Source organism: Oenanthe melanoleuca, chromosome 3, assembly GCF_029582105.1.
Source record: "Oenanthe melanoleuca isolate GR-GAL-2019-014 chromosome 3, OMel1.0, whole genome shotgun sequence".
NCBI lineage: Eukaryota > Metazoa > Chordata > Aves > Passeriformes > Muscicapidae > Oenanthe > Oenanthe melanoleuca.
Window position 1 is genome coordinate 102,314,928 of NC_079336.1, and position 27,573 is coordinate 102,342,500.

Consider the following 27,573-nt stretch of genomic DNA (forward strand, 5'->3'; position numbering starts at 1 on the left):
TGACCACCATGGTACATACAGGGCACTGCACACAGGGAATGCAGCCTGCTCTAGACCAGCGGCCCCAATTAAAAAAGCTGAGGAGAGGAACAGCCTGTAATTCACAAAGTCTCACTGCAGCACAAACCATCTTTGTAGATCAGATGAAATTTCCCTGGATGAGGTTCCCCTCGTGCCCTAAACATGCCCATTAACAAATGCAAGGTTGATGGAGCATTAACCCAATTAATGATCCCAGTGCCTTTTTTTCCTCAGTGAAAGATTCTTCTGGCTTCAGTTTGATTGAGCTTTCTGAAATATTTAAGTCAATTCCAGTGTGATAAAATTTTACGCTCGGGAAGTAATTGCCTTCATCTGACAGCTCTGACAGTGGGGCACTTGCTCAGGAAGGCAGAGGTGCTTGGGTCACTCCACTGTGGTCAGGGTCATCTCCTGCTTTTAATTAAAATGAGGATTTTGACAGTCTGTTAATTTAGAAGAAACAATTTGAACTGTATTACTTTTGGCTGTGATCTGCCACAGCAAAGGAAGCTTTATATACAGCAGGTGCTTGAAGACAAAGCCAACATTTCAGTTTCTGAGTGTGTGGGGCCGGCTGGAGGAGCTCCTGGTGCTCTGCAAGCCATGCAGAGGGTTGTGAATTACATTCCCATTCCATAAATCATCAGGCAGAGGCAGAGAGCAGAAGATGCTGGTGAGTGCTGGGTGCCTCAGTCCCCAGCACTGCAGACCGATGGGGCTCGCTGCCCACGAGCCCTGCTCAGGATTGGGACAGTCTCTGTGAATTTGGGACTGACACCCTGAGGAAGGGCAGGGTGATGTGTGCAGAGCTCTGCCCATGTTGGCAAGGAAGGCACTGTCAAGGTACAGCAGGAGAAATCATCCTGCAGCCGGCCATGTGCCAGAAAATGCCTCAGTCCTACGGCATTAAAAAAATCAGAACGTTTCAAGGTTCTTCCTAAAACTCTAAAATTGTGCATTCCTGGCCACACACATGCAAGGGGCACTTTTTAATCTGACTGATGTCTCTGACTACTGTGGACTTATCCTCTCCTGAAAGCTCACTCCTTGATTTCAGGGAGTCCAGGAATTTGTACTGGCAAAATAAAACCACAACAAATTTCATCTGTATTGTAAATTGCAGCATTCTTTCTTCCAAGGAAATATATTACTTTTCCTTTTCAAGGACGCTATCAAATGGAAATGCAGCCATAGGAATATCCTAAGGAACTCCCACTGAGTGGTTTTCATCTGCAAACATGGCCATGAAGCAAAAAGTGCTCCTGTACAGAAATCTAACGCTTAGGTCAAATTTACAAGGCAGGTGAGACAAAAGACACGAGGAGCTTCCTCGGCTGACAATTTAATTATTCCCTGTTGCAAAAGAGAAGTGCAAATCAAACATCTCCTTGATGGGAACAAAGTGAGGCAGGAGATTTCAGAGGATGCTCTGCAGCAGAGGTGAAGCCCAGCCCAGCAGGACAATCCCACGTGTACAAGAAACTGCTCAAACATTTCTAGCTAATCTCGATTTGATTCGATTTGCTGGGCTGCGCCGCCACCAAGTGCACTCTGTCCTCAGCGGCAGATTGCTCCTGACACGCTTAATAAATTAATCTGCCTGACATAGAGCAGCTCCCTCCCTCCTCCAACCCTGCCAGACAGCACGGGGACTCAGGCAGAAGGAGAAGGGCAGTACAGATGCTGCTGATAAAGGAGAAATGGGGCTGTTTCCTCCAGCCTGGGGTGTGGGATGGGAGTCAGACCTCACCTCCTGCTCCAGAGCATTTTCCCAGGGTGGTTCATTAAAAGCTCTATGCTTAATCAGATTTCTACACCTATATATCCCACACTCCTGGAAAGTGCTGCTTCACATGGAAGCATAAGCCTTGGCAAAAAGGATCTTCACTAGCACTATGCTCAGTGAGAATCATTAACTGCAAACTATGACACAGATATCAATTACTGTTCTGCTCAGACTACAAAACTGTAAAATTCAGTAAAATTCACAATCTTATGCTATCCTTTTAACTGTGTGATCCTGATAGCTAACTACTAATGCCTGTTGGATGTCAGCAATTAAAAAGCAGAAATGCTCACCCTAAATACTTCTCTTTCATTCACTTTTCTCTCTCCAAAGATCTGTATCTTGAAGTGCCCTTTTTTTTCTGACCCACACAGTTCATCCCACAGACAACAGAAAAGGTATTTAAAAGTCTCTGCAGGTAAGTCAGTGTTGTTCCCTGGTAATACACAGCGCTTGTCTGGTGTAATTGGATCCTGCACGAAGGGGAAGATGAGAAAGAAAGCTCAGCAAAGCACTTTTAAATTCCTAGAGAGCCACCAAAGCCCAGATCTAATCATGTCAGAGCAGGAGACAGAAAAAAGCACATTTATACCTGGAGCTTCTGCTCCACAGGTAAGTGAGCTGCTTGGCAACAGCTTTTCCCCTCTGATCCTATGACTCTATTGAACTAAACTTTGCTGGGATGGAATAAATGTGGCTGTTTGGTTATAATTATAGAATCACAGAATGGTTTGGATTGGAAGGGACATTAAAGATTTCTATTATATGGCACATGGTTTAGTGGGACTGTAACCTATCTGGTTTCTGTTCTGGGCCACTAGAAGGGCTCAAACCAAGTTTAATAGCAGACCTAGGGACAAGTCTGTCACTGAGATGTGCAGAATGTGCAATGAACGACTACTGTCACTGCATGGATGAATGAGATGGAAGGAGCAAGCACTGCCCTAGTGCTGAGCTGGGCTGCAGATTCTGCAGGACCAATTTTATGCGGAAATCCCCTCTGCAGGACCTGTTACTACGCCGGGTAAAGCATCTGCCTTGAGCAAAAGCCATCAGGATGCCCAAGCAGAGTGGTCCTTACTTCAGCTGTCAGGGTCTGCCTTTGGCATGCATGGATACGAACTTCCAGAGATTCCCTGCTGCCACCTAGTGTTTCCCAGAGCCGGCCACCGACCAAACCAGCAGAGAAATTTCTAACTCAGCTTCAGATCTGAGGGACTTCAGCAGCACCACTGGAGGCTTGGCTAATCCATGGAACATACAAGGCATCTCCCAGCATATGTGAGCCCAGCTTTCTCAGCTGAGCCAAGCAGGAGCTCGCTGGACTGTGTGACTGATCTTGGTAAAACACACCCAGCCTTTCCAAACATTTACTGGGGAAAGCATTTACTGCTTACACCTCACTGTTTATTTCCCATGCTTTGCTCTGGGGACCATGGCCATGGAACAGGTTCCAGAAGGACCCCAAAGCATCACCTCTACCTGCCTGGTCCTTCCCAGGTCCAAGCTCTGCACTTGGGAGACTATAATCACTACAGGGAAGGCTTTGGAGTAAAAATCTGGGCTGAACAAATGGGAAGGAGCTACAAACAACACAGCCACATGGAGCAGTGATGGAGCCCTCCACCTCCAGGCAGCAAGCTGCGAGTGTGGCTCATTTTCCAGGACAGGCAAGCCAGCCAGAGGAGTTACTGGAACAGTGTCCTATAGATTTGTCTTCAGGGACCAACTTCCATGTTAAAAAAAGAACCTGATTATGAGTGTCCTTGGTCAGGATCTAATTCCTGGCTTGTTTCAGGTTATAAAGTGCTACCTGGAGAGTATTCCCAGTCTGGTGTTCCCAGAGGAGACCACATTCAGTTTCTGAAATGCTGGCATGAGAGTTTGGCCCTTTAATCTGTAGACTATAATGTGGGTTTTGAGCTCTAAAGGAGGTTGGTGTGTTTCAGCAGCTGTAGACTGTGAACTCCAAGTTTACCTTCAATCTTTAGTGTACTGCAAAGTTCTGCTGATCCATGTAAGCCCTCAATACCAGGACTAAAGCTTACTCTTGCAAGATTCCTCCAACACTAATATTACATAAAATCTCAGTGCTGATGCATTTAAGAATATTCTTTTACTAAATATTTGAGACAGCTTTTACCCACAGAAGTCTGTAATCTATGTTGATCTGTATTATTGTCCATGATTGCTGCAGGTCCAGGTAAAGTAACTCCTTTGGCATGTAAGTGGACCAATTCAAATCAGTGTCAACAATTGTATGGACAAAGATTGCTAAGATGACAAAGGATTTCTGAAGAACTTCCTCAGATCCCCTCCCTGCAGACAGCAAACTCCAACACTCCCTCAGGGAAGCAGTCAGTGAGCTCAGAGGGGCTCAGGTGCAGGTGTAGGTGTGAGCCTGCCTCCAATGCCTGCAGGAGGAGAGTACTGGCAGCACAAGCTCTTTTGGGCATGTCAGGGACCTTTCAAATGAGGGACATGATCAGCAGGCAACCATGTGTTACCCCTCCAAGGCAGAGGGGCAGAATGATGGACTAAAGGCTTTAGAGCAGTGCTGAACTTGTCTTCACAGTCCAAAGTGGAGCAAAGTGGAGTCCTGCATCCACTGTCAGCTACAGCAACACCTCTGAAAACCACATTCCTGCAGGCACTGCTCCTGCTTCATCTGAGCACATTTCAAGGATAGTAATAAGATGGAATGTGAAAAACTTTTTTTTGTCACTTACAGTATTTACTCCGTGTTCTAGAAGAAGTTTTTTTTTTACTGGCAACCTCTGGGATTCTCTAGGATGGCCAGGCCCTGCATGTAAACCCTGGTGTTGGTATTCACAGTCCAGTTGCAGACAGACTCCAAATGTACCTTGCTGAACCTGGGGGGATTGTTGTAAAGGACCAATATCTTGATCAAAAAAAGTATGTGTACAATTATTTTTCTGAACTGAAAAGCTGAGGAATATTCTGTGTTTTGAGTCAGTCTGAAATGACAATGATGCTGTTTTTGATTATCCAAACTAGGCTCTAGAAAAACAAAGTCAAAATCAGGCTGGATGAAATGTTTCAACAGCACAGAAGACAACTGGGTGAAAATGAAAGAGCTGCTGATCAGGAACTCTGCTGTTCAGAAAGCCAGAAACTGAAAACTATAAAGAAGAACTGAGAATGTATCAGCTAAAGCATCACAGGGAGAGGTGTTTCCTTTAGAATGGAATGGAACAGAATGGAATGGAATAGACTGTTTCAGCTGGAAGGGAGCTACAACAATCACTCAGTCCAACCACCTGACCAACTGAAAGCCTTTTATTGAGGGCATTGTCCAGATGATTTTAAACACTGACTCTATTGTTGAAATCAACTTCACAGGCAGCAAATGTTCTTCTAAAGGACTTAAATAAAACCTGTAATTTTCTGAAATCAGGCAATCAGAAATAAATCCAAGAGTTTCCTATGTAAAATGTGTAACATATGAGAACATATTAACCTTCTTGCACTGATTCATACTGAGGCTCATTTCTATTCGGACAGTGACTAAATTCCTGCAAGATTACACAAAATTGTCAATTTGGCTCTTCTCACACCAAGTTAGACATGGACACTAGATGGCATATTTGTATTGTATCTGTACAGGGGGAACAGAGGTAACTGAAGTAGCAGTGTCATTTACAGACACAGTAAAACAAATGGCACTCAAGGGTAAAGCATGATCCCTTTGAAAGAAAAGCTTCCACTTCAATGTGGCAGTATTTTCTTCCAGGAGCATGTAGCTGCAAATGCATTCCTGTTCAGTGATCAAAATAAACTGGAAGTGGGACTGTCTTACAGGACAATTGCAGATCTGACAATAATCATGTGCAGATGAAGATAATCACAGAAGAGCTTTGGCTGGAAGGGACTCCTGCCTCCAGAGCAGGGCTAACATTGAAATCTGATCAGGCTAAAGGGCACTGTCCATCAAATTTTGCCCTCTCCTTTCCAAAGGCTGAGATCCCACAGTCCCCCCTGGCTGCTGTCCTGCTGAACCATGCTTGTTAGCAAAACCTTTTCCTTGCACCCAGGATGTGTTTTGCTGCAGGCTGCTGGCTTCTGCCCTTTTTGGAGACAGCCCCTCTACCCTCTCCCAGCTGAGAAAGCACCAGACCTAGCATGCCACTGCAAAATGTGGAATTAAGAACCAAGTGTGACTTCTCATGATGTGGTTACAGTGAAGGCCCACGAGATGTCAGCATCCTTCCAGGTCCTGTCCTGGCAGGAGTTGACAAGGAGAAGCAAAAATTTGGGAAGGTGAGGAAGAGAGGTCAGGACAATACTGCTTTGTCCATCTTGCATCCCATGCCTCTGAACAGCTCTTTATTTCTAAATCCTCCTTTTCCTGGTCAGGCACTTCCCCTGTGCAATTTGACAAGGGGAAGAGAGGGATGGGGGTTTTCTAAGGAAATCTGGATATTTCTGACTGTTCAAGCCCAGACAAAAACACTCATTCATCTCCTCTTTGAAGTATTTGACCACTCAGCATCACTGTGCACAGTATCCTCCATCTAAGCAAGGATGCATGTAAATGTAGGAAAAAATGTCACCTCAAATGAGGCTTGAATATCATTGTTGGGAAAATTTTAACAGGATGGGGAAGAGAAATACTTTTTTACTTCTGCCTTCATGCAGAGTAAACAAAAACTTTGATTTTCAGCTATTGAAAGGGCCACAACCAATAACTCATTTTCTGATTCTTTTTTTTATCTTTGTAGGAGAGAGGCTGAAATGCATCGGTAGAAACTGAAAAAAACATAGCAGTGGAGGCCTGACACATGAAGCAGCAGAGACAACTAAAAAATAACCACAGAATGGTATTTTTTCAGGGACAAATGGCATTTTTCCCTCCAGTAACTTGACAGAAGTGAGGATGCTCAGCTGTTCCCTGCACTAGGAAACATGGGAAGGGATTTTAACAAGTCTTCAGTGCCTTCCTGCTCCCACTGTCAGCAGCAGGGATTCAAGAATGTTAATGGAGCATCTTTACAAAGCCTATGATGAGCTCTTTTGGCAAAAATCCCCAGAATAAAGGTTCTGGTGTCTGTTTTTCTGGTATTTTGAATGGAGTGGAGATGTATTTGCTTACTTATAGATTCTGAAGCTTTCCAAAAATCAAAGGGTGGTAACAAATTGGAGCTTCTGTGCAGCATAAAGGCAAAGATAAGCCAAGCACATTGTGTGCTGAGAACAAGCAGCAAACCATGAGCTCCAAGTACACAAGGAAAAACTACAAAATACTGAAGCAAGAGGACCAAGAGGCCTGGCATCAGGATGTCAGACTTTATGAAGCCTATTTTAAATTGAGGCAGACACAGATCGTTCACATTTTTCATGCAGGGATGTTTTCAGTGAAAAATCAGCCTTTTTTCACCCCCTCCTTGTCTCTACCTCTCAAACCTATCAAGATCACCACTGTTCTATTTTTCATGAAGTTTTCTGCTGTGCTATACTTGTGCTTGCACCTGAAATCCACAATCCTCTGCTGGTATCTGGGTCAGCCACACTGAGCAGGGGAATCCCATTATTGTCTCTGGTTGTTTCTGCAATGAATGGATCTGTACAGTCAGCTCAGGTTTGGATTCAAAGGCTGATGTTTCCATGACACGCCGCCAGCACCCGCGTGCCAAAGCACGACGAGCCTTTCATCCCAGCCAGAACAGAGGCAGGGGATGACATCCCCCAGCATATTTGAGAGCCCAGGGTGCTGCCTCATCATCATCACTGCTGCTCTGCCTTTGAACAGAGAGGGGGCAGTGAGAGTATTTATCATTTATCAGTTCTGCACAAAGGGATACACTACACACCATCAGATCTGCTTTGCAGGCTGAGAAACAAGCAAACACCACTCACTGAGAAGGCTGCAAAACCTACAGAACTCAAAGAAAGGTCCTTCCCTTCCTCTGCCTCAGCTCTGGGTGAAGCCTAAAGCAAGAAAACACCAGTTCTGTCTCAAAACCAAGGAATGGTGCTGTCAAAGTCTGTCTCTGATCTGTGCTACTGTCCAGTCATGAAGGAGCACCAATCAGGAGGAACATTCTGCCTCACACCACAAAGACAGTCAATATTGAAGGAATTAAATGGAAAAGAAATTCAGGAGCATGTAAGAGCAGAGTTACAGAGCTGACCTGACACCACAGCATGAAGTAACTCTGGCCAAATGTCTCAGCCTGACTTAATACTGTGACTCAGGGCACAACTGTGAACCTTCTTCTGCCTCATGTCAATGCATTAATTGAACTATCAGCTGTTATGTGGAAAAGAAAAAAGTTCTAAACAATACTGAGACCTCAGAACCTTTGGTTACTATCTTAATGAACTGCAAGTACATATAAAAGTGCATTTTAAATCTACAGCCCTCAGTAAAGTTATAAAATCCTCAGTGTCAAATACCCTTTAAACACTAAAGGTACTGGTGCAAGTGCACGCATTAAAAATTTGTCTAAATTAAATGTTTATGCTGAACTAGCTTAGCAACATTAAATATTCTTAATTTTAAAGTGAGTGCAATTCAGCTTCCCTCTGTAAGTCAAGCTGTATCAAAACAAAGCATGTTAATTTTTAACAAATATACAGTAGAGTGGTATCTTGCAATAGAGTTAAAAAACAATTCTCAGTTGATAGCCAAGGCTTCCTAGTTGCTATTAAAACTTTCTAGCACTGTTATGGAGGCCCAATTAGCTGCAACTGAGTCTCAGAGAGGGAAAGAAACAGGATGGCCTCACCTATCTATACCTCTGGGCATGCAATCAGCTGCAGCCTGGGGTATCCCTCCTTCCAAATCCACATTTTCCACCTACACAGAAACTCTTTCCTGGGGGTGTCTCTGCAGATGCTTTGTGCTCAGTCCTGTGAGGGTACCAGGCTGCAGGCATCCTGTCCCTGGGACACATATTCTGGGAAGATGCTCTGGGATGCAGGTGGCATCAAGGACCACCATGGCCTGAGGCTTCCCTGGAAAAATGAGCTTGGATTGGGAGCCACATTTTGGCTCCTGGCCCCAGCCCTTCCTGGCACAGGACAGTTTAGTTGAAAAGTACATCCCTGGCATATGCACATATATAGAGGCCAGATACACAGACAGAAAAACAAGAATTTACAGTTTCTTTGAAAGAACCAACAGTGATTTTCTCTACTTCAACATGTGCCAATTTCCTATTTGGGGCTGGATCCTTCACTGTGTATTATTTCAGTGGGACATGAACCCAGCCTTGCACACGTGCATTTGTAGGCCAAGACCTAGAGTCATACAATCTTTCTAATGCTGAGAAAAGTAATGCAGTTTAAAACTTTTTAAGCTTAGGGATTTATAGCTCCAGAACTGAACTGCAGGAAAGAGAGGGTATTTCTGCAAGATAATAAACTCTTTTTATTTTTTTCCCAATTTAAAACATCTTCATGTATTCATGTCAAAATATCCAGAGATATTTTTGGTGTTAAGAAGGGCTGTGGAACAAAGTTGCTCTCCTCCACCAGCAGGAAAAAGATTACCTACCTTTTTCCTCATTATTCTGGGCCACTATTATCAGCAAGATATAAAAAAAAAGAAGACCTTGGTTTTATCCCCATTGTCCTGCAGCAGCACCCAGCAGACTTGATCAGCAAGTGATGAGTGCCCTTCCAGAGCAGGCAGCAAATGTAAATTTAGCAAAGGGCACTTAGCAAATATAACTACAGAGTCCATGCTCTCAGGATTATCTGATTTTCCCTTGCTGCAGAAAAATCCACATGAAAATGAGATCCTAAATTTATTCTGCAGCTGCATGGCAGGGAGAGGTGTGTGGCTAGGCTACCACCACCACAGGTATGATTCACTTGGATGTCAGGATGTGCAGTCCCAGAGACAATGCAGAATCAGGATCAACGGGTCTACCCAAACCCTGGAATTCTGATGGTTCCCTGTCCAATGCTGCTCTTACCTTCTAAGCCAAGTTTTCTCTCCAGGTGACCAGCCTGAGCCTCCCAAGCCATGACCTGGGGCTGTTTCCCTCATTCTCCCACCCACTGAGGAGCTCAGCTCCATGACCACGTCCTACCCCTGCAGGCAGCAGCGAGTGGCAATGAGATCCCTCCCTGAGCTCCTTGCCTGGCTGAACAAGCAATTTAATTTCTTTCCTTTGGTGTACTTTTCCCTCTCTCCCTTGCTCCAAACTGCCTTTGCCTAAAGCACTGTTCTTAAATTAATTATCAAGGAGCTTTATGCTGCAGAGGAGCAGCATTTTGGGTCTCCACTGGGACTTGTGGCTTTTTTCTTCTGCAGCCCAGGAGCGTGAAGGCTCGGCCCCTGCCAGACCCGTGACTCACGCTCTTCTGAGACACTCCCACAAGTTTTACACACAGAATTCCTTTTCTCCTTGCAGCTCTGCTGTTGAATGTTTGGATTTGCAGCTCCCTCCCAGCCTCCCAGGACAGCTGATGTGCAATACCCACACGCTGCTGGCATTGCTTCGTTAAGGTGACAATTAAATGCAATTAAAGGCAGCTTGAGGGGCTCCAGGGGACTGAGCATGGTACCTTCATAGGAGCCAGCTGGATGGGAGTGATGCAGGAGGGATCCACCATGGGCTTGGGCCGGTTGGCTGTGTCTGCCAGCAGGCTGTGCCACTGCTGGGGCAGCCCCGTGAACTTCTGCTCCCGGTGGTCGAAGCCGGTGTGGACCCGGTGCTCGAAGTTGGAGGGGCCGGAAATTTCCAGCCTTTTCTTCTTTTTCCCAAACATGGTGGAAAGATCTGCAGAAGTCAGAGGGAAACAGAAAGAAAAGAAAAAGAGCCATGTGTTTACACTCTGTTGCAACCCTCAGCCATTCTTTCTACTTCACAGGGAACTGTAAATGTCATTAGCCAAGTACCTCCATGAACTTCACACACTGAGATCTATGTGAGACAAGCACTTACCTGGCCTCCTTAACTAACCCAGTCTCTTACTACATATGTTCATAATACCTCATGAAACAAGGAAATTCCCAGGAGAGGAGGCCCCAGGTCTTACTCTGCACTCCTCTCTCTGCTCATGCTGCAAGTTGCACCCCATGGAAGCAACAAGCTCAGGGCAATGCCAGCAGCAGTGGGTGGCTTTGCTCCGAGGACAGCACTTGGGATAAATGGTGAGCTGTGCCCTGATACAAGGGGGAGCAAATACAGGCACAGCTTTGCATCCTAAATCTTTACCCCAGATCCTGGAGCAAAGACAACCCATCCCACAGGAGAGCCTGGCTCTGCCATGGTCAGATCTAGCAGCACCCAAAGGGGAATTACTCCTGTGCCATTTCAGCGATGAAAACAGAGAGACCTAATTCCAACCTTATCCAAGAACCTTCATCTGCATTTGTGAAGGGTCCTGCTTAAAAAAAGCATAAGGTATCAGCTGTTACAAATATAATGGCCTGACTTCTTCAGGAGAGAAATGATTTGCTGTGAGAGCCAAAGCACCTGGGCTTACACCTGGATGGGCAGAGGTCCCTAGCTCCTGGCCAGCAGACTTAGCTGGAATTCATTACATCACAGCCCTACTCCTTTTAAGGTCCAGGAAGGAGCATCAGCTCCTTTGCAGGTGGTGTGGAGAAGAGATAGGAGTTCCAATCCTACACAAGCAAGGAGCTGGAGGCTGTTGGAGGAAATATGACCTTCCCAGGTTCTCCATCACTGGATCAACCAGGGATGGCCTGGCTGCCTGGTAAAGCTAATTGTTACAGCTCTTGCCCTATAGAAAGTGAATGTTTTAGTAAATTTTTATTGTTACTTCCTAATAGGACTGAGTTGATTTGCTTTCCTCCTGTCTGTTTTGGCCTTCATGAGGAACACAGAGAAGGCAGCGGGAGGGTTTCAGAGCACACAAGGGAACACAGGCTAATAGATCAGCTGGAGCAAAACGAGTTTCACTGGAAAAATGGAAGGAGGCATGAGCTGCAAACTGAGAGGGATAAAAGTATTTGCTCATTCTACTGGCACAGGAAAAAGCCAATACACTGACAACTTACATTAACTCTTGGGGTTGGTGGGTCCCACCCTAAAACAAAGTGCAGCCTAACAGCTCTACTGAAGCAGGAGGACTCCAGAAATCTGCTGTGCAAGGCAAGGATAAATTCCTGGTCCAAGGATAAATTTCTCTGCCTACTTTCTGCTGTCTCAGAACAGTCCTCCACCTTGCTCTCTGGGCCATCTCAAGCAGGGCTGGCCTTACACTTGAGCAGAATCTGTCTGAAATAGCAGCAGGGTGAGGAGGCTGGCAGCTGCTCTTCTATCACAGCTGTAGAGGTGCTTCCCTGGATCTCATTCAGGAGGTGGAGAGGAGAAGCTCAGAGAAGAAAATATATTTGTGTTGCTGCTGCAGCTAAGAAAAGATGTGGTGATAAATCAGGTATTTATTCCCTTTCACTAGTTTATCTAAAGATTAAATCCATTATTTGAAAATGGATTGCTGGCTGCTTTGTAAGTCTCCCCCTGCGTTTTTAGGTGATTGTCTCCTTTGTGTGTATTTATTTTAGACAGAGCAGACTTCTTTTGGCCTCTCTTTATAGGTCTCATCTTCCACACACCTCTCTCATTTTCTGCTCTACTCTTAACTTCCCAAAATCTCCTGCTCTTTTGACAGTCTGTCTCCAGCACTGTTAACCTGGGTATCTTCCTCACTCTCCTCTCCCAAAATCTCCTACAATCATTTTGATATGTGGCTTTTTTCCCTTTCCAGCATCATAATTGTTTTATTTTTCTTTGGTGCATTTGGCTACCTTGTGGCATTCCCAGACATGCTTTCAAAGCCACCATGGCTGGTCTCTGTTCAGAGATTATCCATTTTCCAGGCTCAAACAGAAGCAGCCAGCAGGTCAGGCAGTAGCTCCCAACCAGGGCTCATCCTCAGGGCTCCCCACATCACAACCAGCTGCAGATCAATGGCACTGCATTGATTTCATTCTCCCTCAGGGATGGCAGTCCATGAGATTATTGGAGTAACATTTTAAACCATCAGCTCTAGACATGTATTTTTTCTCTGATCAATGCCAGGGTTTCCCACAGGACTTGCATCCCAACACAGCTGCTGGATGCTTGAAGTCCTCCAGAGCTCCAAACAATGTCGGGTAACTAAAATAACATCAGCTAGCACAGTGTACACTGCTTTTTAAAATGAACAGCACATTCACTCAACAGATACCAGTCAGCAAGTTACCTCCATTTCACTGCAAAGGCAAGCCAACCTCCCCTCAGCACAGTCCCTCCAAAGAACTGTAACATACACAGCAGTAACAAGGAAGATTCAATTCCCCTCATTTCTCCCAAAGAACGGAAATGATGCTGCCTGTTTTCCTCAGCTGTCTGAGGATGAGGGTTTGGGGCAGCCAAGTCTGTGAAACCTGATGCTCTGGGCTTGTATGATTCAGTCCCCATTGATGTGCTTGGTCCTTATACTTCAAAAAAGGAGAGATGACTTTATTTTTTCCATAGCTCTATTGACACGATGCAAAAAATAAAGGACTTATTTAATCAGGCGTGGAAGCAGAAAACATCCCTAGTTAGTGAATACATGTTCTCTAAGACATCTAAAGCCATTTTAGGAATAACCCAAGTGCTTTGAAAGAGAAATGATGGAGCTTTCCAAGATAGGCAGAAAACTTATGAAATTTGTATCAAGATCACAAAATGTATGAAATTCATTCAGGCACCTACCCATTCACACAAAACAGCAATCCTCTCACAGTTATTAAGAACCTCTAATTTCCTAATGGGATTACTTGGGAAAACATCCCACAAACAACAGGGCAGCCTTTATCAGAGGCACAGGGAGGTGAGAGGCTGCAGAGCAGCTCTGCAGAGCAGCCTCTGTGCCATCCCCATGCCAGAGCACTCACCCTTAACTTAATTCTTCCTGACAGCCTCCAACGTAGCCCTGATTGTGCCAGGGCTCTCAGCAAATGCCACCTCTCTGTGCAGCTCCTCCTGTGCTCACCTCCACAGAAGGAGAGGAAATGAGAGGTATTGTACTTGTAATTTATTGCTATTTTGGTGGGATGAGCACAACCAGGATGTCTGTCCTCTCCTTGCACGTGCTTTGCCAAGGGACAGTCTGGTTGATTCCAATGGCACAAGGCACAAGGTGACACTTGGCACAAGGGGACTGGGGGACCTGTGCTAACAACAGCTGCTATTGATGGCAGCTGGCTTGGCTTTGGGGAAAAACAGGGAAAACTCATCACTGCAGTGCTTCAGTGGGACACTTCCATGGAAGAACTTTACTCACTCTTATGCTGAAATGATGCAGCACATTAATTGTGTGCTTGTAAGTGTGAGGTCTGAAGCAGGCAGTCCTTTAGTGACAGCAAGCAATGAACTCAGTGAGCAGGACTGCACGACACCTAAAGCAAGTCTACTCTTAAATGGGAGAGCCAGGAGTTGAGCCTGTTCAGCTCCAGGCTGCCATGCCAAGGGCTCCTCAACCCACAGCCCAACTGTGGCACAAGAGTTGGAGATAACAAAGCTTCTTAACCAAAGCCATGATGGAAAAAATATGGACATGATACTTACTAGTACTGGGGGGAAAATCAGACAATTGCACCACCTCTTCTGGGTAACCCACAGCAGTGCTGGTCCCAGATGTGCCACCGGGGAGTGGGGATGGAGCAGAGACAGTGGGAGAAATGTGTGAGCTGTGCTCTGGAGATAGCTACCCAAACCCTTCTATAATTGCAGTATTTGTCTTATTCTTTGTCTCTGCCCGGGAGAGGAGCAGTGCCAACTCTGCTGGTGCCTGCTGAGGAGCTGTAACACAGCTCCAGCTGGCTGCTGCAGGCACCAGGTAATGCTGAGAGGGTGCTATCAGAGCAATCAGTGCTTCTGCTCTCAGTGCTGTTTACTGTAGTGCCTAACAAATCAAATTACATGCTAATCAGCACACCTTGCCTGCTAGATCTATGCCAGACTTGGCTCCTTTGCACTGCACTCCTTTCGATGCACAGAAGTCATTCACTGAGCATCACAGTGCCACGGGCTCCTGGGCTAGTCCAAATTTCAACCATGTCCTTCACAGACAGATCAGATCCCCAGAGAGGAAATTTCCTGAGATGATGCCCATGCAAGGTGTGTGATGTGGACCAGCAAATAAATCCACTCTGTCAGCTACTGCACTATCATTGTGCTGCCCCCCAGCCACAGATGGAGGGGTTTTTCCAGCAAGAAGTATCCTACAGTCCCACACTGGAGCAGGAGGGTGGCAGTACTATCCTGGGTGCCAGGGGAGCCCATTCAGACTCCTCCATGGTAATCTGTGCTCAGGACAGGATTTCCAGCAATAGTTCTCCCACGAGAAGTTAAAGCTCTGCCAGCTCACACTCTATAGAGGGTTGTGACCCTCACACAGAAGTCATAAGTTTGTTCCCTCTCAAAAGTTTCTGGGGTTTCCATGAGTTGTCTCTCTCCTGTATGTGGGATCAGGGGATACTCCAAGACTGATGAACTGAAAAGCTGAAAGCAGATTTATGTTACTGTCCACAAAGAACAAATTTTTGCATTTGCAGCAATTTAGAGTCAAGGCAGTAGGAATAAAATGAAAAACAGGATTACTTCAATCCTAAGGTTAATGCTATTCTGTATCTTTTATCATATCCTAAGAGTAATCCTCTCAACCTACAAAATAAGAGAGAACTCCATTTTACTCTGCCCTGTTTTCTGTTCCCAATAAAAAAGCCAGAACCAATTTTTGCTCCCCCTCCAAATAGCTTGTCTTTTAAAGACCACAAAAGTTGGAATGACCTTTCCTGTCTTGTAATCTTGAAAACTACCACAGTGTCCCAAGTGCATCCCTTAAGCAGTGACAACATCCCTTGCCATCCCAGATGACCCCACATAACCCTGAGCAAAGGTGTGTGAAATTCTGCAACACATAAAAACACACATTAACCTCACAAAGTTAACACCTAGAATAATGAAGTGAGATGGGAATTTTTACTTTAAAATGGAACTTTTAATGACTCTGTACTAAAGATATGTAAGCCCTACTGTGGCATTTCAGCAGCCAGTTAACATGTCCCACTAACCCCAGGAAATCCTGTGTGTTCACCATGACCCTGAGCCACCCTGGCAAGCCTGCAAGGATTTCCTACACACACCTTACTGCTGCTTTAGCACGGGCTGGGCTGAAAATATTCCCTCAGGAGGTGCTCTGCATTCACTGTCTGCCTCAGCCCAGCAACGTGTTTGCTTTTAAACAACCAGCAATCAGTTCATTTTCAATTAGGAAGTGCACACTGCATTAAGCCTGTGAGCCTGTATTTTCTGCAAGGATTCCCTGTGGTTCCTCAGCTGAGCAAGCAGCAGCAGAGCCCTTTTCCCTTGCAGATGGGCATGTTATTAGCCTGTAAAAATTGCGTCCATGCATGCTGAGTATCATCTGTGAGCCCATAGTGGGGGGCAGCAGCAAGGGCTGTGAAAAGGTCCTGTGAAAAGGCACATTTTCTCCCGAGTTAGCCACACAGCCAAAAAACCTGCTTACAGGCAGGCATGTTAATATAATACTTCATTCTTAAGAAACCTGACAGAAGACACAGCTTGCAAAATGGGGAGATGGGTGCAGGCTGCTTTCTTTTGGCAATTTTTACTTACTAATAATAGTTTTGTGTAACACAAGGGCCTCAATTACTCCCCTCCAGAGCAACCCAAATGCAGCAATACATCATTAGCTTTGGCGGCTTCAGTTCCCCCGCTCTGATTAATTGTAACCTTTCCCGATATTTGATCGTGAATGAGAGAGTATGAATTGAGAAGCACAAATTAAATTAACGTGTCAAGGCAGCCTGCAGAGCCAGGGCTTCAGACAAATGTGAGCTGGGCTGAAACTCAATCTCCAGGAGAAAGCAAATGTCTGGGATGGACTGATGGCAGCACAAATCGCTGAGAGATCCTCTGTGAGTGAGAGGTAAAAATGATGTTGGTGCTCCTCCGGCTCACACTGGTGCAAGCTCCTGCTTCTGCTGGGAGACCAACACATATCTGTGTGTCTATACACCTCATATACATTTATATATATTTACTACATTTAATAAAACCATTAAAAATGAGGAAAATTGTTTATTTTTTTTCTTTAATAAGAAACAGCAACAGCAATAGTTTGGAGTTTCCTTTCTGAAGCATGAAGCATGAGCTTCTTTTGCAAAAAAAAGAAGCATGACCCTGCCTGCAGGCCTACATTTTTAAGAGGAATTTATCTCTGTTTTTAATTGAAAATACAGAGATCACTACCCTATTTTTCAGCTGATAAAACCAAAAGCTGTATCTGGAAAAGGAGAGTGAACTGAATGTGAAGACAATAAAGTTCATGGAAAGACCCTTAAAAACCACACTGGTTTCAGCTCAGGCCTGAGACACTACGGTGACAAAAGGAGAAATCCTGTTTGATTTTTCACATACAATATTCCTAAATACTTTCCTAACTCCCAGATGGGATGGATAGGATGGAAACAAATGGGAGACACTCAAGAAGCAGAGGGCAGCTGCCTGCAGAGCACCTCAAACCAGAGGTAGGTGAGTCCTGTGGTCATGTCTTGTGTTTATTTATTATTAAGTTGCTGCTGTTACCTAGAGGGATCTCATTACTTCCTTAGATACAAGGTTTTTTGTTCTGCTTTGGGAATGGACAACAACTAGACTGGTTCTAATGACAGACCCCATTTCTCATGATCCCTGCTCATCCCTCTGCTCCTTATTATGATTTGAGGATTTCAATTCGGGAACAATAAAATAACATCTTGGAAAATGTTCCCACATACTCTACTAATGATGATTTTAAACACTGACCCTCTGGCAGCAACAAAAAGGACCCACAAATCCTGAATAAACCAAGCCAGCTCACATTTTGAGTCTTTTACTATTCTGCTAAGCTCTTCTGCACACAAATAATGTACTGATAGAAATTAATCACCTGTGACCACATTTCAGTTCAATGAAAGTATAGAAGTATCATTTTCAGTGCATGCCCATGTGAGTTTTGGAATGAAAAGCTTGATGATCAATGGGATTCACCTTGTTATTATGGATTTTCAAGGTGTCTGGGGTTTTTTTTGAGCTGGGACAGACTTCTAAGTCATTTAACTAGTATTAAAATACTTGCCCTAATCATGGAAAGATACGTGCTGATGGACTAGACCAACAAAAATGCCTCTTTCCCAAAGCCCCTCATTTACCCTGTGGCATTCTGATCATTTCAACCTTTGGTCAAATCAGCCAGTTTCTCAGAGTTTCTATGTCACTGCACAGTATAATAAAAATACATGTAAACAATTACAGGAGTCCAGGACTTGTCATTGTCCACGAATTCTTTTCAACCCCACAACACCTAGTTTATGGTGCAAAATGCCTTCATTTGGCACAGCACAGCAGTGTGTCTCCTGATAGGTGGCCCATGAGACATATCTAATAGAAATGCACAACGGAACAAAAGACAGGAAAAAATAATAACAAAAGCCAATGTATGCTTCCAGAGAAATTGTAAAAGCTGGTACAGAGTGGCCAAACTAGGATTGATGTACTCCAGGGAACAATACCCATTCTTCTCATTGAAAGCTACTCTTGTACGAGGACTCCTTTCCACACACTGACTGACATGTGCTTTCCTAATTTAGAAGTCTTGTGATTCCCAGGGGATTTTAATGCTCAGTAATTTTCAGCTGAGTAGCTTAAATGCATATATTGTAGTCAGTCACTCTCTATTATCTGATACACATGCACACATAAATAGCAACGTGGAGACAGAGATTCGTGCAGGGAATTAGTCTGCAACAGCTCTGGGCAGATTAAAGAGGAAACCCCCCTCAACCCCCTCCCCAAAGCCCTGGAGGTAACTCAAATAATTTCTATCCCTAGCAAGTGAAAAGATTCCAGATTTGCAGAAGCAAATAGTCCTCTGGGTGCTCAGCTTGAGATAATTAATGGTATTAACTTTGTAGGAAATGCTGGACATCCACAGGGAGAAGGGATTAAATAAGGCACCCATTAAATGAGACACCTTGAGTCTCAAGTTACTGCTGGAAACTTCAGTTGTATTTTTTTTTCTGAGTTGATATTAGAATTATTTTAAGACAGTTCTATATTGTTCTATATTAAAGGATGCAGGTGCTCTATTTCTATGTTTTCAATTAGCAAAAAATAGTAAAGGAAATACTATCAAGAATGAAAGGGATGATACATCAGTAGAGAAGACAAAGTGAACAGAAAGATTAGACAAACTTGCAGGTTTGTCAAACAAGGACAGTGAAACTGTAATTCTGAATATTAGTAAATATGGACATTCCTATAGGTTGGGGTAACTATAGGATATGAACTGCAAGGATAGGACTCCACAATTTCTCACACCTGCCTGTAATTACTGTGGATGTATTCTGATCATTTTTAGAAGACAGCTTTTACTTAAAACAAAAACAAAAAAAAATTGGCAAAATGTTTTCTAGGTCTGGAACACAACTGATATTGAGCTGGTTGCATCCAGAGCTGGATGCATCCATGAACACACCAAAAATGCATCAAGGAGGGGCCCCAGCAAAGATGATTTTACAGCCTCCAGAGGGGTCACAGTCACAAGTATGAATGGGACAGGAGGGGGACAATGCCTGGAACAAAGTAATGACACTGGGGCTCTGGAGTCGACCTCCTGCCACAACTCCTCACTGGTATGTTTGCCTTCAACACACTTCATTTTCCTACAAAAATATTCTCTGCATTTCCTATTTCACTTCTAAAACACTACAAGCTGTGCTGGCTGAGGAATTGCTCTATTACCATAACATTTTTTAAAAAACGTTGCTTTCCAATGAGTGATCAACAGCAACAGATGCTTCATTATTCATTCACTATTAATGGCAAGCCTCTCATAGGAGTATCTTTAGGATGAAACACAGGATCTGACCTGTGTTGGCCAAGAAATGGTGCAAAATCAGTTTATTTGGTATGTCAAAATACCCTTAAAATGCAAACAAACATATCTACAGATAAATGTACCCACAGCAAGTGCCTGCAAGATGAAAACCATGCCTGTTGTTATCACTGCATGTTTCCTACCTTTCTATCTGGCTTTATTATGCATCACTGGAACTGAAGGGAAAATATTTCCACAGTCTACAATAATCACAAATGTGCGGAGTCTACCTTAAATTTTTATTCCTTACATATTTTCTTGTCCTTTTTTATTTCTTTTTTTCCCACTCTGCATTGTGCTGGTAAGCTGGTCTGAAAGTCAATTCTTATCCTATTACCTATTGAGTTGCTGTCAGGCCATACTCTGTTTCCATATTAAAAATGAGAACTGATCCCTTGAAGGGTTTCCAGAGCTTACTGTTTATTACCTTCTTCAGAAAGTTTACCGTAAGCTCTTTATAGAGAACCTGGAATGTTTATAAAGTGATGTCTGCTCAGTCCTCCTCCCTCTGGATGATCCCCAACGATAATTGCATCTGAGGAATTCCTCAACACTGATTTTTTTTCAGAGCTAAGCAACCTAGCCAGGCAGACTTTGTGTTTTGCCACCTCCAGACAGCAGCTTGGAAATGATGGGTCCCACCCTCTCTCTAACTGGGAGGTAACAGAGGATCTTTATGCCTTATCTGTGAAGCTGATACAAAAGTTTTCAGACCAGACACAGAAAAGCAAACACTACAGCAAACCGAATGAAAGAACCCACATGGTTTTATCTCAGTGCAATTCCAGCAAGATGAATGCTACTGAGAGGTTTTTATTGTTATCCACCTTTTAAATACCAACAGTAGAAATGCTTTTTGACTGCAGGAAGGTTTTAAGCAACTGGAGAGGTTACTGCATCTCAGGTGGCCACCACTGCCACCTTCCAAGGTGCTGCTACAGGAGGTGGCTCCACATCCATCCAAGGAAGGATGCACACACACGAATCTCTGCATTTTTCTTGGTCCATCCATTCACTGTTTTGGGGAAGGGCCTCTCCAGAATGAGAGGTTTCATCTGAAATGGTCCAAAAAGACACTTCCAGCCGTTCAGAAAAAAAGCAAGGGAAATATTTTGCCAGGTAAATGAGCAGCTAAGATGACTCCCAGGAATCTTGTTCTGGAAACACGATGAGAAGCTGCCCTGTGACTGTGTGTATGAGCTGATTCAGCTCCCAAACTTCTAAACAATTATGTTAAAAAGCCACTTCTCTCCCAGAAGAAACACTTCTGCTGGAAAAACATGGCATCATCCCTCCCTGCACTGACTGATTTTACAGCAGCTCTCAAGGCTGTCTGGTGGGGAAAACACCATCATAACAAGGAGTCTGTGAGAGAAGGCAAGATCTTCTCCAAGTACTTTCTGATAAATCTTATTTAGCACTGAGGGTGAGATGCTGAGGCTATGCAGAGGTGAAGAAGTTGGCCATCATCTCTCAGCAATCAACACCTCATGGATCCCCAAGGCTCACACCCTGCTCGCTGAAATGGTGCCAGTGACCCACCAGACCCTAACCCCTCTGTTTATACTTAAATACATGTATCTATATTTAAATTTAGAATATTTAGACCTGAGACTGCAGGTCCTTCTTAAAAGCTCAGCATCAAAAATACACCATCAATTAGAAGATAATAATTAACAGAAAAGGACATCTCTGCATGCTGACTCTGATTGCATTCACTGCTGTTTCCAGAGGCAGGGAGATTCATTAATTCATTCATTCCCCACTTCCTTACGGAGTGACTCCAACAAAGCTGCTGATGCAACTGGGAAATCAAAAGATGAGCCAGGAAAGTGACTGCAAAAAAATGCATTAAGGGAACATGCGTGGTTATGTCAAGTGGCAGAGCCAGAGTCAGCACTTTGGGAAAAAAGGGACAGCAGAGTCACTGGCTGAGAGGGAAATTAAATGTGCAGAAGGAGTTTGGATCCTAAAGGAAATATTTTCTCACCAGAAAATAAAAGATAGTTTCTGTTCTAATGAAGTATGTTGTCCTACAAAATCTCTCATTTAATTCTCACTGTTTCCCTCTTGTGCTTAAATAGGGAATCACATATAACTCAAAAGCTATTTAAGATATAGTTAATTCCCCAAAACGTCAATTTCCCCAAGTTTTGGACACAAGACTCAATAAATATCATGGAATCTTCTGTTTCAGCCAATCTGAAAATTGTGTGTGCTCTGAGATGACTCACTGTTTGCCTCACGAGGCAATAGAAAGGTTTCAGAAAGGACTTTAGGATAGCCATGAGACTCAAATTGTTTGAGACACCACAAGTGGATGACCACAACACTCTACCCCTGTCATTCAGTCTGTACTCCTTACATCTGCACCCTGTGCACTCACCCCAGTGTAACTGAGCTCAGCCATACTGACAACCCTGGCTTTCTAAATTATTTCTACTTCTTCAGGATAAAGGCAGGAAGATGTCCTGAACTGCTTTTAAAATGATTATGCAAAGCACAGTGGGCTGTATAATACCTTTTCCAATAAAACTCCCTTTTAGTACCCTGACAGCAATCAGCTGTGCTATTATAACTATTCTTTCTCCTTGTATCACTCAGGCTGAATGTTTTAAATGGAAATAACATCATTTTGTCCCCCTGTGTTTCTTACTTGTGGCATGTCCTTGCAAGTAACCAACGCTCAGGATGCCAAAAGCTGAAGGCTCAGCTCGCCCACGTAAGAGATGTGATATGAATAAATCAGTGCAAAGTCCATGTGAGCTCCTTCTCCCTCATGAGCAGGGGCTCAGGCTGGAAAAGCTGGATCTGCACTGGAGCTGCCATGCAGCCTTTTAAGTACCCATGGTGCCATTTTAAAACATCAGTTCATTTGGGATAGGGATTCATTTTTTAGAATATCAAATATGCAGCTGGGTATCTACAGAGAAATTAATAAAAACCCCACATATATTTACTAGGGTGGTGTGACACTTCTTTTATGTATTTGACTTACTGGAAAGCAATTTCAAAACTCACAAGAAATTCCAGAGTTCTAAGAGCTCTGTCAAAAAGTCACTCTCAGCCTGGTTAGGGCAAATCTCACTCCTGAGCACCTGGATCACAAATCACACATGAGCACAGCTGGATATTTGTGCATTTCATACTTCCCCAAAATTCATCTTCAAAGCTCATCTCTCTTTTCCCCACTGCAGAGCTGTATCATCTCAGACTTGGGGTTTCTGGAGTATCATTTGGCCCTTGATGCAACTGTTGCTGGCTTCAGGGGGGAACACTGACCCAAGAAATAGCCACTTTTTCCTCTGTTTCCTTCCACTGAAAATGGGAAGAATTGGAAAAATAACCCTCCATGGTTGCAGCACATCCCAGAGAAAGGGAGGGGGGACACAGCTGCCTTTATTTAAGGAAGCCCATTTCCTGCTCCCTTTCTTTGCAACAGAGGCCAGAGGAGAGGTTGCTTCCCTCCCTCTCTTTTGCTGCCACTATCTCCCCTTTCCCAATTCAAATCAAAGTTTTCCTTCATCAGTATTTTCTAAGCCATGATTTTGTAAAGCTGGAAAAAGACTGAGATTCACATTATCTGGTCTGAATCCAGCAAGGCTTACGCTCATCAGAAAAGGAAAAGGAATCAAAGTTTCCGACTTGGAAAACCTCTGAGCCAATATTTGTAAATAAAGTCTAATTTAATTACCAATATATGTATTTTTCAGCTGTCCAACTCTGAGAGAGCACAATCCCACTGGGATGAAGCAATCACACTGTTTAACATGCAAAATCACTGCTCGCCTACCAGCTTATTAATAGGTAGTTTTCTAATTCAGAGGAAAAGGCAAAGGAGAAGAGCAATAATCTGAACACGAGCATCTGAAATGCTCCACTGAGCTCTGCTCCAGCAAAAACAAGAAAAGATTTTTTTCTCTTCCCCCCCCCCTCCAATGACAGCTTTCCAGTGCTGCTGGCATCCATCACATGTGCAAAGGCAAATGCTTCCACACTTGGTAATAATCAGAGCAAGGGAATTATGGATTGGGAGGGGAAACTGCAGGGTTTTTTTCCTCTTGGCTAAAGACATACTTTAATCTGAAAAGCTCGAAGGAACTCAGTAGTAGCTTCCTTCTCCATTTCCACTTTCCAAGCAGAGCCAGGACTCCCTGCAGATCTTCCACATCACCCGTTTTTCCTGGGCTCTCAGTTTTGCCACGCTTCTGCTCCATGTGCTGAGCTGGAGCTGGCTCCCAAAGGACTGATTCCATCAGCTCCTGCCTGTCCTTTCCACACCACTCCTTCCTTTCCTCCTCATGCAAAATAACCTTTCAAACTTCATCTCAAACACATCTTCATTGCCACCTCTGTCCCTACTGACACACTATCACCTCGGGTTATCAAAACCAAACTTATCCCATTCTCCCTTTTTGACTTACAATGTTTGCTGCAAAATAATACAAGACCTAAGAACTGTCCCCAACAGAAAACTCCTCTTGGGAGCAGATAAAAAGGATTTTCCTTAATGTAATCATGAACTGAAATCAATAAACACATAGCAAGGGAGTACAGAGGCAAACTTGGGCACTGCAAGGATTAGGCAGGAATTTATATAAACCATGGTTACAAAGACAGAGTAAAGAACAAATGCAAACATAAAAGCACAACCAGAATAGAATATTAATAAATGATTAACGTGGCAGGTTTTAGGACAAGTGTTACACATTCTGTATCTCCATAAAATCAGCTTTCCAAAGTCTAAGATATTAAGGCTTAATCAGAGTACATTGTTTTATAGATGAGATATCACCAGTCAGTTAAATTTCAGGAATGAAAGTGGGGGTTTAATTCAAGCTTCTCTAGGGAGGAGATTTGTTTGAAAGAGGTCAATTAAGCCTTCCACTCCAGTTAATCCCTTCTGTTTATTTTTAAAAATCTGGAATAAGGAAAAAAAATTACAATAGGCCAGCAAAGCAAAATTTTCCTATAGATGCACCAAAACAAAAACCTGCAGGTCATCTTGCTTTCAGCTGGGAGAAACACAGGCAGAAATTGCAATCAGTCTGCATTTCATATAGATGCATCACGTGGGGATGATTCAGACCGAATTATTCTCCAAATTAGCTTTAAGAAACACTCTCCTCCAAGGAAAGCAGCAGTGCTTGAAGTGGTTTTGGTAGAAGTTAATATTTTAACTTACAATGTGTCTCTGTTGGGAAGAACAGAGAGCAGAAGAGAGTGGGCCCTCAAAGAAACAATTTCCATTATTTTGCATTTTCCTTCAGAAGTCAGCAGCTGCCCCAGCCCCTTTTCCCCACAGCCCTCAAGCTGTTAATGGCACTATTTACATATATTTCCCTAAAGCTTCTGAGTCACCACTGGTCATTTAGGTCAATATATTTCTTTCTTCTGCCCTTCTGGATCTTGATGGGTTTCAATCTTTTTTCCCTCTTTCTTTGATCCTACTGCAACTCCTTTCTGAGCTTCCCACAGCAAAGCAGCAAATGCCAGGCAAGCCCCACACTGTGCTGCCCATCTGCTTCCTCCTCGCCCCATGATCCATCCGCTCGCGTGTGCCTGATCTTTGTGGAAAGGCCTTCTGTATGTTAAACACTTCCCATCCTGCTCAATCAGAAAACAGGAAAAGCAGAATTATTCCTTTCCAGAGCCAGCACTGTGGAGCTTTCTTCCACTGCTTTACCAGCACCAAGCTCTTCTCTGCTGGGAAATGAGGAGCCACCTCCGTGCTGTGACATCCCCCAGCCAGCAAAAGCACCAATTTCCAATTCCTTGCCAAGACATCAATTGCATGGAAGGGTGCTCCCAGCACTGGTGCATGTGCCTGTTATAAGGATGCAAGGAATAGACAAATCCTACAGGGAAATCAGCACAGGCCAATAGGGTGGGAGGGGAGAGGGGCCTGAAGTGGGAGATGCAGGAGAGGTGCAGGAAGGGCAGGAGGCACAAACACAGGAATCACGTCGGGTTTCTCTGGCAAGACAAAAAGAAATCAATGAGTGGCTCCTAGTGGAGGGGAGTCTGAGCCAGAGGGGACAGATGCAATAGAAAACCAAGTAAGGGAGGAGAGGCCAGGTGAGGAGGAGTTGAATGAGTCAAATAGCTTTAACTTGATTCAATACTGAAGAGGAAAGGCAGCCCAGCAGCTCTTAAAGGGCAGGGAGGAGGATCTGATCAGCCATGAGGTGAAGACTGCACAATTACTGCACAGGCACTGCAGGTCTGCTCTCCTGGGTCTGCCCTCTGTATTTCTCCCAGCACCCTGATCACTCAGAATTGAGTTAATTAGACACAGACCCTCATCTCCCTTCACAAATTTATAAAATTCCTTTGGGCTCAGCTCTTTACCACTCTCTCTTTTTCTCATGGAAGCAAGACTCTATGAGATCAGTAACACCCCATCTCCATCTATGGCCTCAGGAACATCTCATTTATGAAACAGCCATTAAAGGTGTTCACTTTTTGGTGAAGATCTTCCAACCCATTTGAGTACATGTGCTTTGTCCCATGCACTGTCTTCCTTTAAAAAGAAAAATCTGCTTTCACAGCTGCCTCCATGGAGACAGTAACTCTGTGGTGCTGGCAATGCTCCAGGCTTGATGAGCTTGGTTCAAATCTGGGAATCTGCATTTCTTGATTGCAGAGTGCCAGGATCCCAGAGCCCAGCCAGGTCTCCTCTGGCTTGTTGGACAGCACCAGTGAAGTTCCTGTGGGTCAGATCTCACATCTGGTAACATCAGTGCAAGCCTACTTAGAAAGAATGCTTGGGAGAAAGGAGTAGGCAAAGCTTTTAACTCACACACATCTGTTACCTCTGGCAGTGCTGATGTAGGTCCTGGACTGTTCAAATAGCTCATAGAGATGGAGGTAAGTGCTCAGCTTCCCTCCTGTAATGAGCTCTGAGACCAAACACCCAGAAAATGCAAATTAAAGCAAAATTCCTCCAGTTCCCATTTTGAAAAACTTGCTTTTCGTGTGCTCTGCTGGACAGGTGCCCCCCCATACCCTGGTGCATCCCCCAGCAAGGTCACAGCTGGTGGCAAACCACAGCAACACCCACTGCACTCCTGGGCTCCAAAGGAAAATAAATTACTCCTTAGGTCCCTTGAATCCTCTAATCTGAAGCTTTCAGACTATCAAAGAGGATGTGCAGCAGCTGCACAACCAGAGCACAGGTAGAGAAGAGAGGATTTGCCCTCTGGCTTGGGAAAATTGGTCCCTGTGTAATAAAACACATAGCTCTTCTATAATCATTTGTTCAGCTCCATAAATCCCAGGGCATAAATCAGGCTGTCAGGAAGAGCAGCTGTGAAGGAATCTCTGCAGAAGGAAAAATCCCCACACCCCTGTGACCACCTCCAGCACCAGGGCCCATGGCTGGGGAGCCGTGCTGGGCTCCACGTCCCTTTGCTGCCTCTGACTTCAAAGGAGCTGCTCAGTCAGAGCTCTATAAATACCAGCAGATTGGGGCTCAGGGGCAGCTTGTGGTGAGTATTAGGGAAATGCAAAATTCAACAATCCCTAATCGCCCTCCAGGCAACAATACCTGTTTAAATTACTGTTATTACGGCAGAGATATTGAAATTGCAAAATATAAACACAACTGAGGGTTGCAGATGCTGTAGCTTTCCACCAGCAAATATTTTACTTGCTGCTAAGTATTACCCCTCTCAACACAGAAATAACACCCATGGTGGCCAATACCCAGTGAGGAGGGTGCCCTGCAAGCAAGGACAGAGCTGGTGAAGGAGGAAAAACTCATGAAGGAAAGGCTGAGAAGGGAATTCACCCATTCTGCTAGGAATGATTAAAAACAGTTACAGAAAAGATGTGAAGAGAGACCAAAA

The 27,573-nt window shown here is 44.2% G+C and overlaps 1 protein-coding gene across 4 annotated transcripts in view; it reads right to left on the minus strand.

The window, feature by feature from the left end:
- Positions 1 to 27,573, minus strand: part of PAK5 (p21 (RAC1) activated kinase 5) — a 158,715-nt gene that overhangs the window by 26,526 nt on the left and 104,616 nt on the right. For all 4 annotated transcript variants that reach the window (XM_056488973.1, XM_056488972.1, XM_056488975.1 and 1 more), the window contains one exon: positions 10,346 to 10,560. In XM_056488973.1, coding sequence (XP_056344948.1) covers positions 10,346 to 10,560 — 215 coding nt within the window. The remainder of the gene's footprint in view (positions 1 to 10,345; positions 10,561 to 27,573) is intronic.